General features: G+C 56.8%; 1 protein-coding gene across 1 annotated transcript; it reads right to left on the bottom strand.

The window, feature by feature from the left end:
* Positions 1–2748: 2748 nt before the first annotated feature.
* LOC142002111 (CTD small phosphatase-like protein 2-A) lies at positions 2749–8685 on the bottom strand. The gene is made up of 9 exons (XM_074977943.1): positions 8532–8685; positions 7664–7757; positions 7463–7568; positions 7259–7345; positions 6666–6716; positions 6246–6325; positions 6040–6166; positions 4898–4993; positions 2749–4309 (listed from the first exon to the last, which is right to left on the bottom strand). Exons 1-9 carry the CDS (start codon positions 8683–8685, stop codon positions 4247–4249), a joined length of 858 nt encoding a protein of 285 aa, XP_074834044.1. The 3' UTR covers positions 2749–4246.
* Positions 8686–12585: the final 3900 nt, after the last annotated feature.

Below are 12585 nucleotides of genomic sequence, written 5' to 3' on the forward strand. Positions count from 1 at the left end.
TTCCCACGCTTGGAGGGTGCACCCCCTTGCACCTGTGGAGGAGTCAGCCTGGTGGGATTTCAGCTCTCCACCACACTTCCTAACTCCGATGCTGAACTGCTGCTGGAGGCAGAGAGCTGCAACGTTGTGTTCTTCAGCTTCTGGCCAGGAGACCTTCCCCACCACACCCCGCCAGCGCTCCCTGTAAGCTGGGCAAGGGGGGTGGGGCTACTCAGGAGCAATTCAAATGCAATCTAGCTGATAGAGCACCCACAGTCAGGTTTTTGCTGGTGCACCTTCCTCAGTGCATGTAAAAATTTATTCCACACAGAGAGAAGAGATGAAAAGGAACACTGCCCCACACTAAAGCCAGGAAGCCCTCCCCTTCCCGGGGCCTGGAGGGAACAGCTAGGCTACAACAAAAGTGTCCTTCAACAGGGAGAGGCTGGCTCAGTAACACACACCCCCTAGAGCCTGGGACCTCTGCAGCTAGCAGCACCAGCCTCTGGCTACTCAGAGGCCCCAGGGGCCCAGCTCGCATCTGTGGTTGCTACAGCTCTGGGGGTGGGGCTTGTGCCTGGTAGCCTATGACTGCAGCTGTGCAGACCCCCCACAGGAGACAGGCAGGGATAGAGAGTTCCATGGTTTCAGCATTAGTCTTCTAAACCCAGGGTTGAGATCACTCCTTGAGGCGGGTATTTAAGAGTCAGGGGCAAAATAGATTTAAAAAGAGTCAGAGCTAAGTCCTGCTGTGAGTCCCGGGGTGTAAATGTGATGACCTCTGAAGGTCCCTTCCAGCTCTATGGGATAGATATGCATATATAAATGTGTCGGATCATAGAGGACCCCTGGGACTAGCACCCAGGGTGAGATCCTAGCACTGAGCCTGCCTACCTGCTCTCTAGGGCTCCCCACTTACCCCCTGTCCTGCTGGAACAGAAGCTTTGGTTTGCCCCCAGCAAAGGGACATAGCAAAGCCACCCACACCACCTCTGGGAAGGCCAACATACAGGGGCCCTCCCGCTCCCTGCATCACTCTTACCCTATACACACACGTTTTCCCCAGAAAGCACAAGGCTCGCTCTTGATCAAGGGAAGAGATTCAGCACTGGCTGTCCCTGATAATAAAACCATAAGAAGTAGGACGTGAGCAAATGCGAGTAAGTTACTAAGCCAAAAAACATCCCCCACCAATCACACCTAATATACTATCAAACCAGAAAAGCGGTAAAGTAGTCTTTCAAGTGCTAACAAAATAATTAGGTGAGCTTTTGTGGGACAGACCCACTTCTTGAGCCCATAGCCAGACCAGAACAGACTCACTGTTTAAGGCGCAGAGAACCAAAGACAGCAATCAGAAAAAAAACCAAGGTGAGCAAAATCAAAGAGTAGAGGGGCTGGGGGGAGGGAAGGGGAAGCTTAATCTAATTCTTGACTCCCCCCCCCCCGCCCCTCTACTCTGATTTGCTCACCTTGATTGCTGTTTTTGGTTCTCTGTGCCTTAAACATTGAGCCTGTTCTGGTCTGGCTATGGTGTGAAGAAGTGGGTCTGTCCCATGAAAGCTCAATCCATCACCTAATAAATTGTTTTGCTAGTCTTTAAAGTGCTACTTTACTGCTTTTTTGTTTTGCTAGTATATAGACTAGCACAGCTTTCTCTATTACTAATCACCTAATATAATAAGAGCAAGTGTTACAAAAACATTTCTCGCCCTAGTTTTTATCTCTGATACAATTTTTTGACGGTCAGGAGTTGATCTTCTCTGGCCTAGGTCTGTCAGCTTCTTCAGGGGAAAAGGCAGGATCAGATGAAAAGAAGAAAACAGTAGTTACCTCCCATTCCTAAAATGGAATTTCCCTGGGGTGGGAACCAGTTTTCCTCTCTGCATAGAAGACTCTCAGGTTAAAGATGAGCAAGGAGTCTTAGGGCACCTTAAAAGACTAACACTTGTTCAGGCACAAGCTTGTGTGGGCAAAATGTGGCTGCTGCAGGGGTTTTTGCCCACAAAAAGCTTCTGCCCAGATAATTGTTGGTTTTTTAAGGTGTCCCAGGACTCCATGTTGTTTTTTTGTAGGCAGAGTTAACACTGCTACTCTGCCTGTATAGATCCAAGAGGGATTCCTGCACTAGGGGGCCTGTCTGCACATCCTGGCAGGACCCGTCACACTCCAGGCTGGGTGGGCAGAGAGACAGACACCCAGACTAGTGCCACGCCATTGACTTGAGTACCAAGTCATTATGCTTCCAGAGTATCACTCCTGGCCATCATTAGCACTTGTAGGTTTACAAGCAAAGTTTATACTCTATAGTTGCAGCTTCCCCTGCAGGAATGAATGATGCAGGCACAGAAGTAGAATCTGTTCTGCACCTTCAGATTATCGCTTTGACATGCTCCAAGATGCATTTTGCTGAAAAAAAAAAAAAATCTTTAAGTGATGCACATTTATGGGCCAATTTCCATGAAGCAGGCCATGGCCCCGTAACCTTCAGGGCTTCCCTTTTCTGGCCAGTCCCAGCACAGAAGCAGGCAGAGAACAGATACTTCACCAGGGTGTGCACACTGCATGATAGGGAGCAGCCACCAGCCAATCTAGGGCCTTGGAAGGCTGGGGCTGCCTCCAACCCAGCAACCAAAAGTTTGAGGACTAGCACTAAGGCCGTATCAGGCCCTTTGTCTTGGGGTGGGGGTGGGAGAAAAGCAGCACAGGAGAGGGGAGCGGTTGGTTTTGGTTTTTATTAGAACAAAAGATTAATAAGAACTTTCCAGACTAATTATAAAGACTGCTGGGAACCTCAGCACGGGGCCCTTAACACAGGGAGTAGACAAAATCCCCTTTCGCCCCCAACAGGCACAAGTACCCTCCCGCCTGCCCTGCCCATGGCCCTCCTTTGTGGTGGTCCACATTTCTCTTGTGAACAGCTACCTGGCCAGGCTGGCCCCGCTCCAGCTCCTCAGCCCTGGGAGATGGCCTTGCTGAACACTGCTCCTACCGCACGTTCCAGGTCCCACATCTCATGGCAGTGCCTGATCCCAGAGCATCGAATGCCCAGACTCGCTAGTGCCAGCCCAGTCACCAGGTAGCTCATCCCCAGGACATCGCAGAGGCATGTTGCCATGACAGCAGCGTGCAACAGATCTAAAACGGAATGCCAAGATGGGCCAAAAGTCTTCCTCCTCCCATGCAGGACAAATTCCCCTCCGTGTGCACAGCTCCAATCCCCAGCCTGGACTTGCCCATGCTCTATCGGCCCCAGGCTACTGGAGCGCCTGGTTTCCACCTTCTCCCCGGCTGTGCCAGTGGACCACAAAGCCTGGAGTTGTTCAAAGCAGAGGAAGGAAGAATTCAGGGCAGCCTATGAAGCAGGAGGCAGATGGAAATGCACCACTAGAGATCTTAGCAGTGGGCAGAGCTCCACAAGCAAGCAACTGCTGTCCTGGTTCCCAATGCTCTCAGAGACGGTCAGCCGTAAGCCTTAAATGCAGCCCTCTGATGGCACAAATGAAGAGTTTGGTTTGTTTTTTTTTTTTAAATCTCTTTATATTGGCTTTGCACCTGTTCTAAAACACCCCAGCTAAATAATGCCCATATACCATAAGTGGGGGTTACCATTCGCCACTTGTACAGCTTTGATTGCCATTCATGTTACAGGCTGGTCAGTTTCAACTTTTGTTTCTAGTCAGTTTCACTCACTCTCCTGCACCAGGGCCCTGCTGCACTGCTTGGGTTGCAAAGCTCTGGAGGGACATTGTTGCTTAAAGACAAAGGAAGCTTCCTTCTCCTGTCTGAAAAGCAGTGAGGAAATAAAGGGGAAGCTTCTGAAGGATCTTTGAGTTTATATAGGCTGAGGTTTGCTTAATTAACTCTTGAATCCAGGTGCCTGTCTGGGACACTTTAGAAGGAGTCCAATTCGTCATGGTTTAAAACAATGAGACACCTTGAAGAAGAGGTTCTCAAAATTTTCTTTGAGGAGTTCAAGGCGGTAGCAACTTGTGAAATGCAGATCTTGATAGTTGGGAGCCAGATCTGAATTTCTGCTGTAGGAAGCTGCCCTCCAGGCTTGTATGAGGTGGTCACACTCTGCTTTCCCAGCCAGTGGTATGCAGGTGGTAGGAGAGTGCACAGACCGAGCAGCTGAAGTTTGTATTGTGCAGACTGAACTGAGCGGCACTGCTGCACACTTAGAGCAGCAGAGGTCTGCAAGCAGCTCATCAGGAGCAGCTTTGGGACGAGGTTTTCCCTCCCAGGCTTGGGCCCTGGGCCAACATCAGTCGACAGCCAGCAGCCTGCAGAGACGATATTTCCTCCGGATTTCTGTGCGCACATCATCCTGTGGGAGAGAGATTTCCAAGGCTGTGGCTCAGGTGGGCTAACAATTTGTGCAAGTCCTGTGCCCCAGCTCCCCTGGGCCTGGAAGTTCAGAGCCCTGGCACTTTCCTAACTGGTGTGCCAAGCTCGGAAGTCAAAGGAGTTGGAGCCCTGACACCTCTGTTACCTGTGAAGCATCCAACGCTGCCTAGCTGGGGATCCTTGCACTGCCAGCACTGCAGCCCAGACCTCCTGCTACAGCTTGAGTCACCCTGCCAACAGGCTGCAGCAGTAGGTTGTTCCCCTTTAGTGGGGCAGCCCCCGGGGGAGGGGCAGATGTGGCAGGCTCTGCCACTGCCTTACAGGGGCATTATTTCCTGGCTGGCTTCACCCTCTGCGATGAATAAGAGCTGCTCACACTGTTAGCAGTAGATCAGTTCCCTGAGACTGGCACCATGAAGCAGCCCTAAGAACAGCTCACTGCTCAGTCAGGGGCCAGTCTCCATCCATCTGAGCCCAGCGAGGTGAGAAGGGTCAGGACCCGGTAGGTCCCTTTCGTAAGCCCGGTTCGGGGGATCTCAGAGCTGGCTCAGCGCTCTCCATTCCTTACCGCTTGGTTGAGCTTCCCAAGCAGCGGAATCACTCGCAGCAGCTCCTCGTCCCGGTGGTCTCCCACCCAGCTGGGGATGGGGACGCAGTTGGAAGTCTGCGGAAAGGGAAGAAATGTTGGCTGGGCACGGACCAGGCTGCTGTTAGCCATAGCCAGGGGATCACCAAAGGGTTAGAGGCAGGGAGACGTGTACCCTGCTGTCTAGAATCCTAGAAGGAGCCTGAAGAGATCGTCACATCTGACCCCCGTGCAGCGAGGCAGGACAAAGGTGATCTCTTCTAGACCATCCCTGATGGGTGCTTGTCCGGCCTCCGCTTCAACCTACCCCAAGGGGGAATCCGTCACTGCCTAGATCAAGGAATCCTAGGGCTGGACAAGACCTCAGCAGGGCACCAAGTGCAACCGCTGCTCAGAGTGGGACCAACTCCCACTAACCCATCCCAGCTGGGACTGAAAAACCTCTAGGGAAGGAGATTCCACCGCCTCTCTAGACAACGCATTCCAGTGCATCACCACCCTCCCGGGGGGACAGGTTTTCCTAATATCCAGCCTATACCTCCCCTCTGCAACTTGAGGCAATTGCTCCTTGTTCTGCCATCTGTCACCCCCGAGCACAGCCTCTCTCCAGCCTCTGTAGAGCCCCCCTGCAGGAAGTTGCATTCACTCCTGTTATGGGGTTCAGGGGTCCCCCAGGCTCTGCACCCCGTCCGCAGGCAGGAGTGAGTCTCGCTCAGCAGGAGAACAGCGGGTTTATTAGCCAACAGGGCACAACATCTTAGAGGAGTCAGTACAGCAGGCAGGGGCAGCCAGTCCAACCCACCTTGGGGAGAGGAGGCCCCAATGGGCCCCCAGAGCTGGGGCCTTGTCCCCTCCTTTGTCTCTCTCTCCCGCAGCCCAGACTCACTGCTTCCAACTCCCAGTTCCAATTCAAACCCCTCAGGCTCCATCTCCCCCTTTGTCTGCAGCCCAGAGGTGTCACCTCGTGGCCTAGGTTGCCCTCAGCAGGAGCCCCACATCCTCTGTGAGACAGACAGGTATTGCCCCAGTACATCACAGCCCCAGTCAGAGGGATTCGAGCTGCATCCAACCCTGCTCCCCCGAGGGCAGTGAATGGAGGAGGGGCAGGTACATCCCCCAGTTACTTGGTATGGAAATCCTTGGAGAGAATCATCCAGGGCCACTGTCCTGGCCAGGTCTCTCTCCAGGATGGCGAGGTCCTTCACGTAGTAACCCTGGACACAGACACAGTCCTGCTGATAGAGGCAGTGCCTGGAAGGGAAAGGCCAGGCCAGGGTAAGAGGCCCAGAGTAGGGGCAGGGAAACCTGCACCTCTTGCCTGGGACATCACCTGATTAGTTTCTTCTGAGGGTCCAAGACATCCAGGATTTTCTCTGCATAATCCTGCTTCGCAGTGGTGAAGACAAAGATCTGGGGAGACGAAAGGGTACGGGAGAAACTGCCATGGCTCTGCAGGGAGCCGATGGCTGAGAGGCGATCCCTGGTCCCAACCCAGAGCTGGAATCACAAACTCCATCTGAGGTGAGCCCCAGGCAGCTGCCCCTCACCCCCTAGATAAGCCCACAGGGCCCCAAATTCAGAACCAGTGCTGAATCCAGATTCTGCAGCTGGGTCCTGTCTATGGCAGCTGCTACAGCACACTGCAGGGCTCCCCCTTCCTTCCGCATCATTTCTTGCAACCCCTGGCATGCCTAAGCAGCACCCTGGCCTTCAGAGAGAGGGGGGGGCGGGGCTGGGGCCCAGCAGATACCTCATAAGTTTTGGAGATGGTTTCCAAGAACTCCTGCACATAGGGCCGCAGCTTCACGTAAACCTCCAGGAAACAGGAATCAGTATTAATGAGCCCATTCTCTGCATTTCCCCCCCCCCAAATCAAAACCTTCAGTACTAGACACCAACAAAGCAGATCAGCTCAGAGGCCAACCCAGCAGGGATCCCATCTCCACAAGCTGCTGGATCCAGAGAATAGAGCCATTACTGGATATACCAGACAAACCCATTCCTGCCTGACCGCTACACAGGGCTCAGCTTGTGCCCTGAAGCATGAGGATTGGCAGCTCTTATCCCTGCAACTACACGTTAAAGGGAATATTCCACCCCCGCCACTTCCTGCTGGCTGGGTAAGGTGACAGCGTGTGATCAGCACAGGGGGCTGGGAGGAAAGAACAGAGGTGGGGAAGCCGGGTTAGCCATCTCTCTCAACCCCCTTGTGGGGGGGATGTTGGACATGTTGAGGAAGGGCTGATTCCCCCACTTGCACCGCTGACTATGCGGACCCCCCTCCAGCTGCCCTGACCCCCAGTCCCACAGCAGGGGGCTCAGCAGCTGCCTCCCGCCACTAACCCGGTACGTGTCCCCCTGGAAGTCTGTGAGGAAGGTGTAGTCGGCATCCCAGCTGGAAGTCAGGAAGCAGCAGACCAGAGTCCCCTCCTACAAGCAGGGAGTAAGAAGCAGCTTGAGCAGCCTCGGCACAAGTGAGACACCCCCGCGGTGGGGGCTTTGGCTCCTCGAGGACAGGCCTGATCCCCCGCCCCTGCCCCAGCTCACCAGCTCCAGGACCAGGGTGCTCTCAGGAGTGCTGCGGGTCTTGATGGGCGTTTCCTTCCGGGGGGCCCTCTGGCTGGAGGTGTGGGGCAGGGCCCTGGGGTGGAAGCTGGGCAGGTGGGGAAGCAGAGAGAGGGGATTGGAACTGCAGGGCAGCTGCCACCCACCTGCCCGCGCCCTGGGGTCGGCTGGGGCTGCACTCACGGGCTCAAGGGAACTGTTTCCTCCGGCTGCTCTGGCGGGAGGTTGCTGAAGTACGTCACCCCCCCAGCAGGCTGAGCCCTGGGGCTCCCTGGCTCTGCAGGGACAAAGGCACTGCTTTGAGGTGCACCCCCCACACCCCACCATCTCTGGGGGGAAGCTAGGACTTTGGGATAACCAAGGGGGGCAGCACCCAAGGGCCCCGAGCCTGCAGGCTGGGCTGAGGGGACCAGCCCAGCCAGTGCCCCTGCAGCTGCAATCCCTCTGCTGACGTCCCAGTCACCCGCAACTGCCCCTGGACAGCGCAGCAGGGGCCAGACCCTGCCCCCCACCGCCGACCTGCAGGTGCATGAGCCCAGACAGCACCAGAACATGGACGCTGTCGGCTGTTCTGCAGCCCAAGCACCGTCACTGGGGCAGCCAGCCACACACCCCAGCCCTGCAGCACAACCGAAGCACCTGGCAGGCCCAGTGGGTTCAACCAGCCTCGCTTGTCTGCCTCACTGCCCGGGCAGCCCCCCAGGCAGGGACCCCGGAGCGACGCCGCCTTACTCCGTGGGCCGGACAGAGCCTGTGTAAAATGCGTCTTCGCAGCTTTCCCCATCAGTGGGGTCACAGCCCACGAGAGATTCAGGCGCTGCCCATCTGATTAGCAGAGCTCCTGCAGCCTGCGTGTCTATGGGTGGAGCACAGCCACACACAAAATTTATTCCACACATGATGGAAGAAAGTTCGAGTGAACGCTGCTCATGGGCTGGGCAGGAGGCCAAGGGGGCGCTGCCGTGGCCTCCAGGAGGTGAGCTGGGGCAGCAGCCAGGGAAGTCAGCACACAGCTTTGCACCCGCTCGCTCCACCGCCCAGGCTCCCTCACCTGTCACACCTTCTTCTCGCCACCGGCGCGTCCCCTCCCGGGGGATGCTCGCCTTCCGAGCGGCGGGGCCCAGCTCCTCCATGGCGCTGCCGGGCTCCGGGAGGCCGAGGGCCTTCTTCACCCGGGGCGTGACGGTACCTGAGCGCAGCATCATGGTGCCGGGGGCAGCTGGAGGGGGAGGAGACAGAACCACCCAGACCCTTCCAACGCCTGCCCAGGCTGCTAGCTGCCTGCAGGGACAGACAAGAACACTGGGTCCCTCCTCCAGGGATTGCATAAGCCCTCCGCAGGGGCTTGTCTACACCCTGCCGGCCCGACTGACTGGAACCAGCTGGTGCTGAGGAAAGCGCAAGGAGCCCAGCCCCACTGCAGAGTGTCATCCCGGCTCCAGGCACTGCAAGTCGGGAACCTCCTTTGGCGAGGCCTGGCTGAGCCCCAGAGCTGCAGCACAGTCAGGGGAGCCTCCCCACCCCCTCGGCACAGGGACGGAAGCGCTGGGGTTGGGGTGGGCATTTCTAGCTGGCAGGGCCACCAGCAACCGCCTCTGGAGGCTTTTAGAGGCTGTGGAGGCTCCCCACATCCCCCCCACACACACTCTGCCGCCGTTTCCAGAGATGCCTCAAGCCAGGGCGGCTAAGAGACAGTTGCCAGCCAGGCCTGAGCAAGGAGGCGCCAGCACCTCGACAGGTTGTAGCCTCAGCCAAGAGGCCGAGGCCCATAGACAGGAATTTCTGGGGGCGGGGGGGGAGATGTCTTTGTAACTGTGGACCCCCCCCCCACCCAACCACACACCCGGTAGGTCCTGCTGTTCTTCCCCTCCTCCGCCAGCCTCCAGCCACCTCCAGGTCAACCCCACCCCTGCTTGGTCTGAAGATTCCTGCAACCCCCCTTCCCCCCACACCCCAACATTTGGCCCAGAAGTAGAGCAACCATATCTCCCAGTCCCAAATACAGGACTGTCCCGCCCAATATAGGGTGGATGGTCACCCCACCCAGAAGGGGACAATTACCAGGGCCAGGGCAGGGGGGGGTCACCTGCCCCCCGATCTCAGCCTCCCGGCCGGCTGAGCTCCACTCTCTGGCCGGGGGCACGAGGTCTCCAGCCACACAGAGGGGCTCGGCAGAGCACCACACGGGGAGGGGATCTGCTGCAGCTGCTGCTCCCCAGCCCTTGGCCCCGCTGGTTGGGGAGGGGGCAGAACAAGGAAGGTGTAGGGCAGCCCATGGGGAGAGGTGCATTTACAGCCCTCGCAGCCCCCTGCATACAGGCCCGAGGCCAGCGAATGAGTAGAGCCCAAACCTCCTTCAATGGGGTGAGGGAGGTTTGCTCCCAGGCGGTGGGGCCCACAGCGAGGCAGAGACAGCGCCACAATTACTAGCAGGCTTGGCCCGGACAGAAGAGCCCACCCTCCCCCTGTGGCCAGCCCCGAACGCCCATCGTCACACTGATCAGTCCAACCCTGGCAGCACATCTACGCCAGCCTCATGCACCACTGTCCCTCCAGGGGCACAACCGAGGGGCTTCCTTTGCCATCAGCCTGCCCCCCAAGCCTGGCACAACACACCTTCAAAGCAGCCGCTTGGCACTGGCAGGAGAGTCTGCGCAGCCTCTTACACCACCCACAGGAAGAGAGCTGGGGAGCACCTATCTCTAACCTGGGGCACCCAGGCAGCTCCCACCCCTCTGTAACCAGCACTGCAGAAAACCACCGGCTCGTTGCAGCCTGAGCCAGCCTTTCGCCCAAGCCGCCCTGAGGCCTGGAAGGGCACAGGCAAGCGCTCACCTGGCCTGGCGGGGAGTCAGCACATCAGGGACAGATAGCAGAGAGTAAAGAGACCCCTGGAAAGGTGCTTTATTGGCAGGGCTGGTTGGCAATGCAGCCCAGCTGAGCCTGCAGGGGATGGGGGTGCTTTTAAAGGGGCAGGAGTGTTATTTAAAAAAAAATGCCCATCAGACAGAGCAGCTGATTCAGCCATTCCAGCAACAAACCACTGAGGCCTCCCCGTTCGTGACAGCAAATGCCAGAGCTCGGGGCTGGGAGTTCACAGCACTGGCTGGGCAGGTTCAGGGGAGGCCGGTGTTTGCAAAGTGCCACCAGGTGGATCTGCCACTTCCAGCACTATTCCAGCCCCAGGCTTGGGTCGGCATCTGTCCTCGGCTTTGACACTGGCTCAGTGTATTGGCACGACCAAGTCACTGTCCAGCCCCGCACCTCAGTTTCCCCATGTGGAAAACAGGAATGAGCTGCCCCCACAGGGCTTCTTCATTCCTGTCCGAGCTCCTGGGCTGTCACATGCAACTCGGAAAATATTGTCACGAGTGGGTTTGCTCCTTGCAGCAGCTGTGGGTCCTGGGGAGGCAGGACAATGCCTGGCAGGTGGCAGAGGGCTCACAGGGGCGGTGGGATGGAAAGATGAAGCGACTATACCTGACACCGTCCCCTGATCCCCGAGCCCCTCTGTGATCCTTGTCAGACTCGAAAGAGCCAGCTGAGGGAGCCACAGACCACGGGTGAGGTTTCGTTGGGCCAGGCCAGGTGATTCTTTGGGATCTGAGTAGTAGAAATTCCAACTGATTGAGTGCTTTTATAATTATGTGATAAAAACGCTGGGGCCAGATGCATGCTCCCTCTAATTCCCCCCACACGTGGAATAAATTTTGTTACATGCACTGAGGCGTGTGTGGCTGCGCACCACCATATAAACACGTGCCCGCTCCTACATCCCGGTGCATAGGCCCTCGGTGACCTGAGGATTGGAGGCCCCCAGCATATGCTTCTGAGGTAGATTCTGGGCGTTTTGAGGCAGCACCTGCCGCCTGCGTAGTGCTGGGGGACTCCAAATAAATAGCTCAACGTTCCGTCAGCTGCTTCACTCACAGGTTTGGGGCCAGGTCAGCGGACAGCAGGAGCCTGCTCAGCCGGGGCTGCGACCTCGCAGGGGTTTCCAGTGGGCGTTATTTCACACAGCAGCGCGAGCCCGAGCTGGAGGAGGAGCAGGGTGACGTGCGTGTGTCAAGGAGGCATACGTGTGTGCGGGCCCATCGCTGTGTGTGTGTTTCTAGGCACACGTGTTACATGCTCGGGGTGTATCCGAGCGCTTGTGTATGGACAGGTGTTTTCACGGAGCCCCATGCCCCCTCCCACCCCACAAATATCAGACTGGCTTAAAGAGTGCAAGAGGCTTTGCAATTCATAAGGCAGGGCTGGGCTGCCGTGCGCCCCGGCGGCTGGGTCTCTGGGCATCTGCTTCTAGGGAGGGGTCATGCGTTGCAATGCAAGCGCAGACTCTGGGGAAACCCCCTGACTGGCTTTCAGTATCCCCGGGGTGTCAGGAGACTCAAGTTACACTCACAAGAGCTGATGACATGTTGTGGGATTTCTCTGCCAGGTGACTTACTACCTACAGCTCCATTGCACCAAGCTGTTTTGCAGTGGGAAGCCTAACAGATCCCAGTTCCCCATCCTCCCGCCCTGGCCAGGACAGCTCCCCCAGGGCTCTGGGCCAGTCCATCCCTGTGGAGGCTATTCCACAGCTTGCTACAGCTCATCCTCAGGACCAGGCTTCCCCCTACTTTTTCCACCTAAGTGCAGAATAAATTTTGTTATGTCACACCAAGGCACATACGGATGTGTACCACCAATAGAAACACAGGCTGCCAGCTGTGGGCGCTTTGCTAATCTGCTGAGCAGCACCTGAATCTCTCCTGGGCAGCCGCCCAAGCGCTCAGCTGGTGGGGAACGCTGCACACAAGGCTGTCTCCTGTGGTGACTTGATGTTAGTTCTTTCTTGACGTGGTCTCAAGAAACAACTGCCTCTGGCTTCCCTTGGTGCAGGAGGAAGGCATGAAACCTCTAGGTCTGTAAATGCCACGGCGCTTGCCTGAAAAATCCACCAGTGATGACCAGGCCCCGTCTCTGTGATTCAGCTGGGATGTTCCAGCCTGTTCTGTTTATTCATCATCCCTGGACACAGTTGCTCTCTGGCTGGGTCTCTGGGAGAGAGGTGTGCTGGGGTGGGGGGAAGCAGCCCTCCAGCCAGCCACCATTGTTAA

This window comes from Carettochelys insculpta, chromosome 27 (genome assembly GCF_033958435.1).
Source record: "Carettochelys insculpta isolate YL-2023 chromosome 27, ASM3395843v1, whole genome shotgun sequence".
NCBI lineage: Eukaryota > Metazoa > Chordata > Testudines > Carettochelyidae > Carettochelys > Carettochelys insculpta.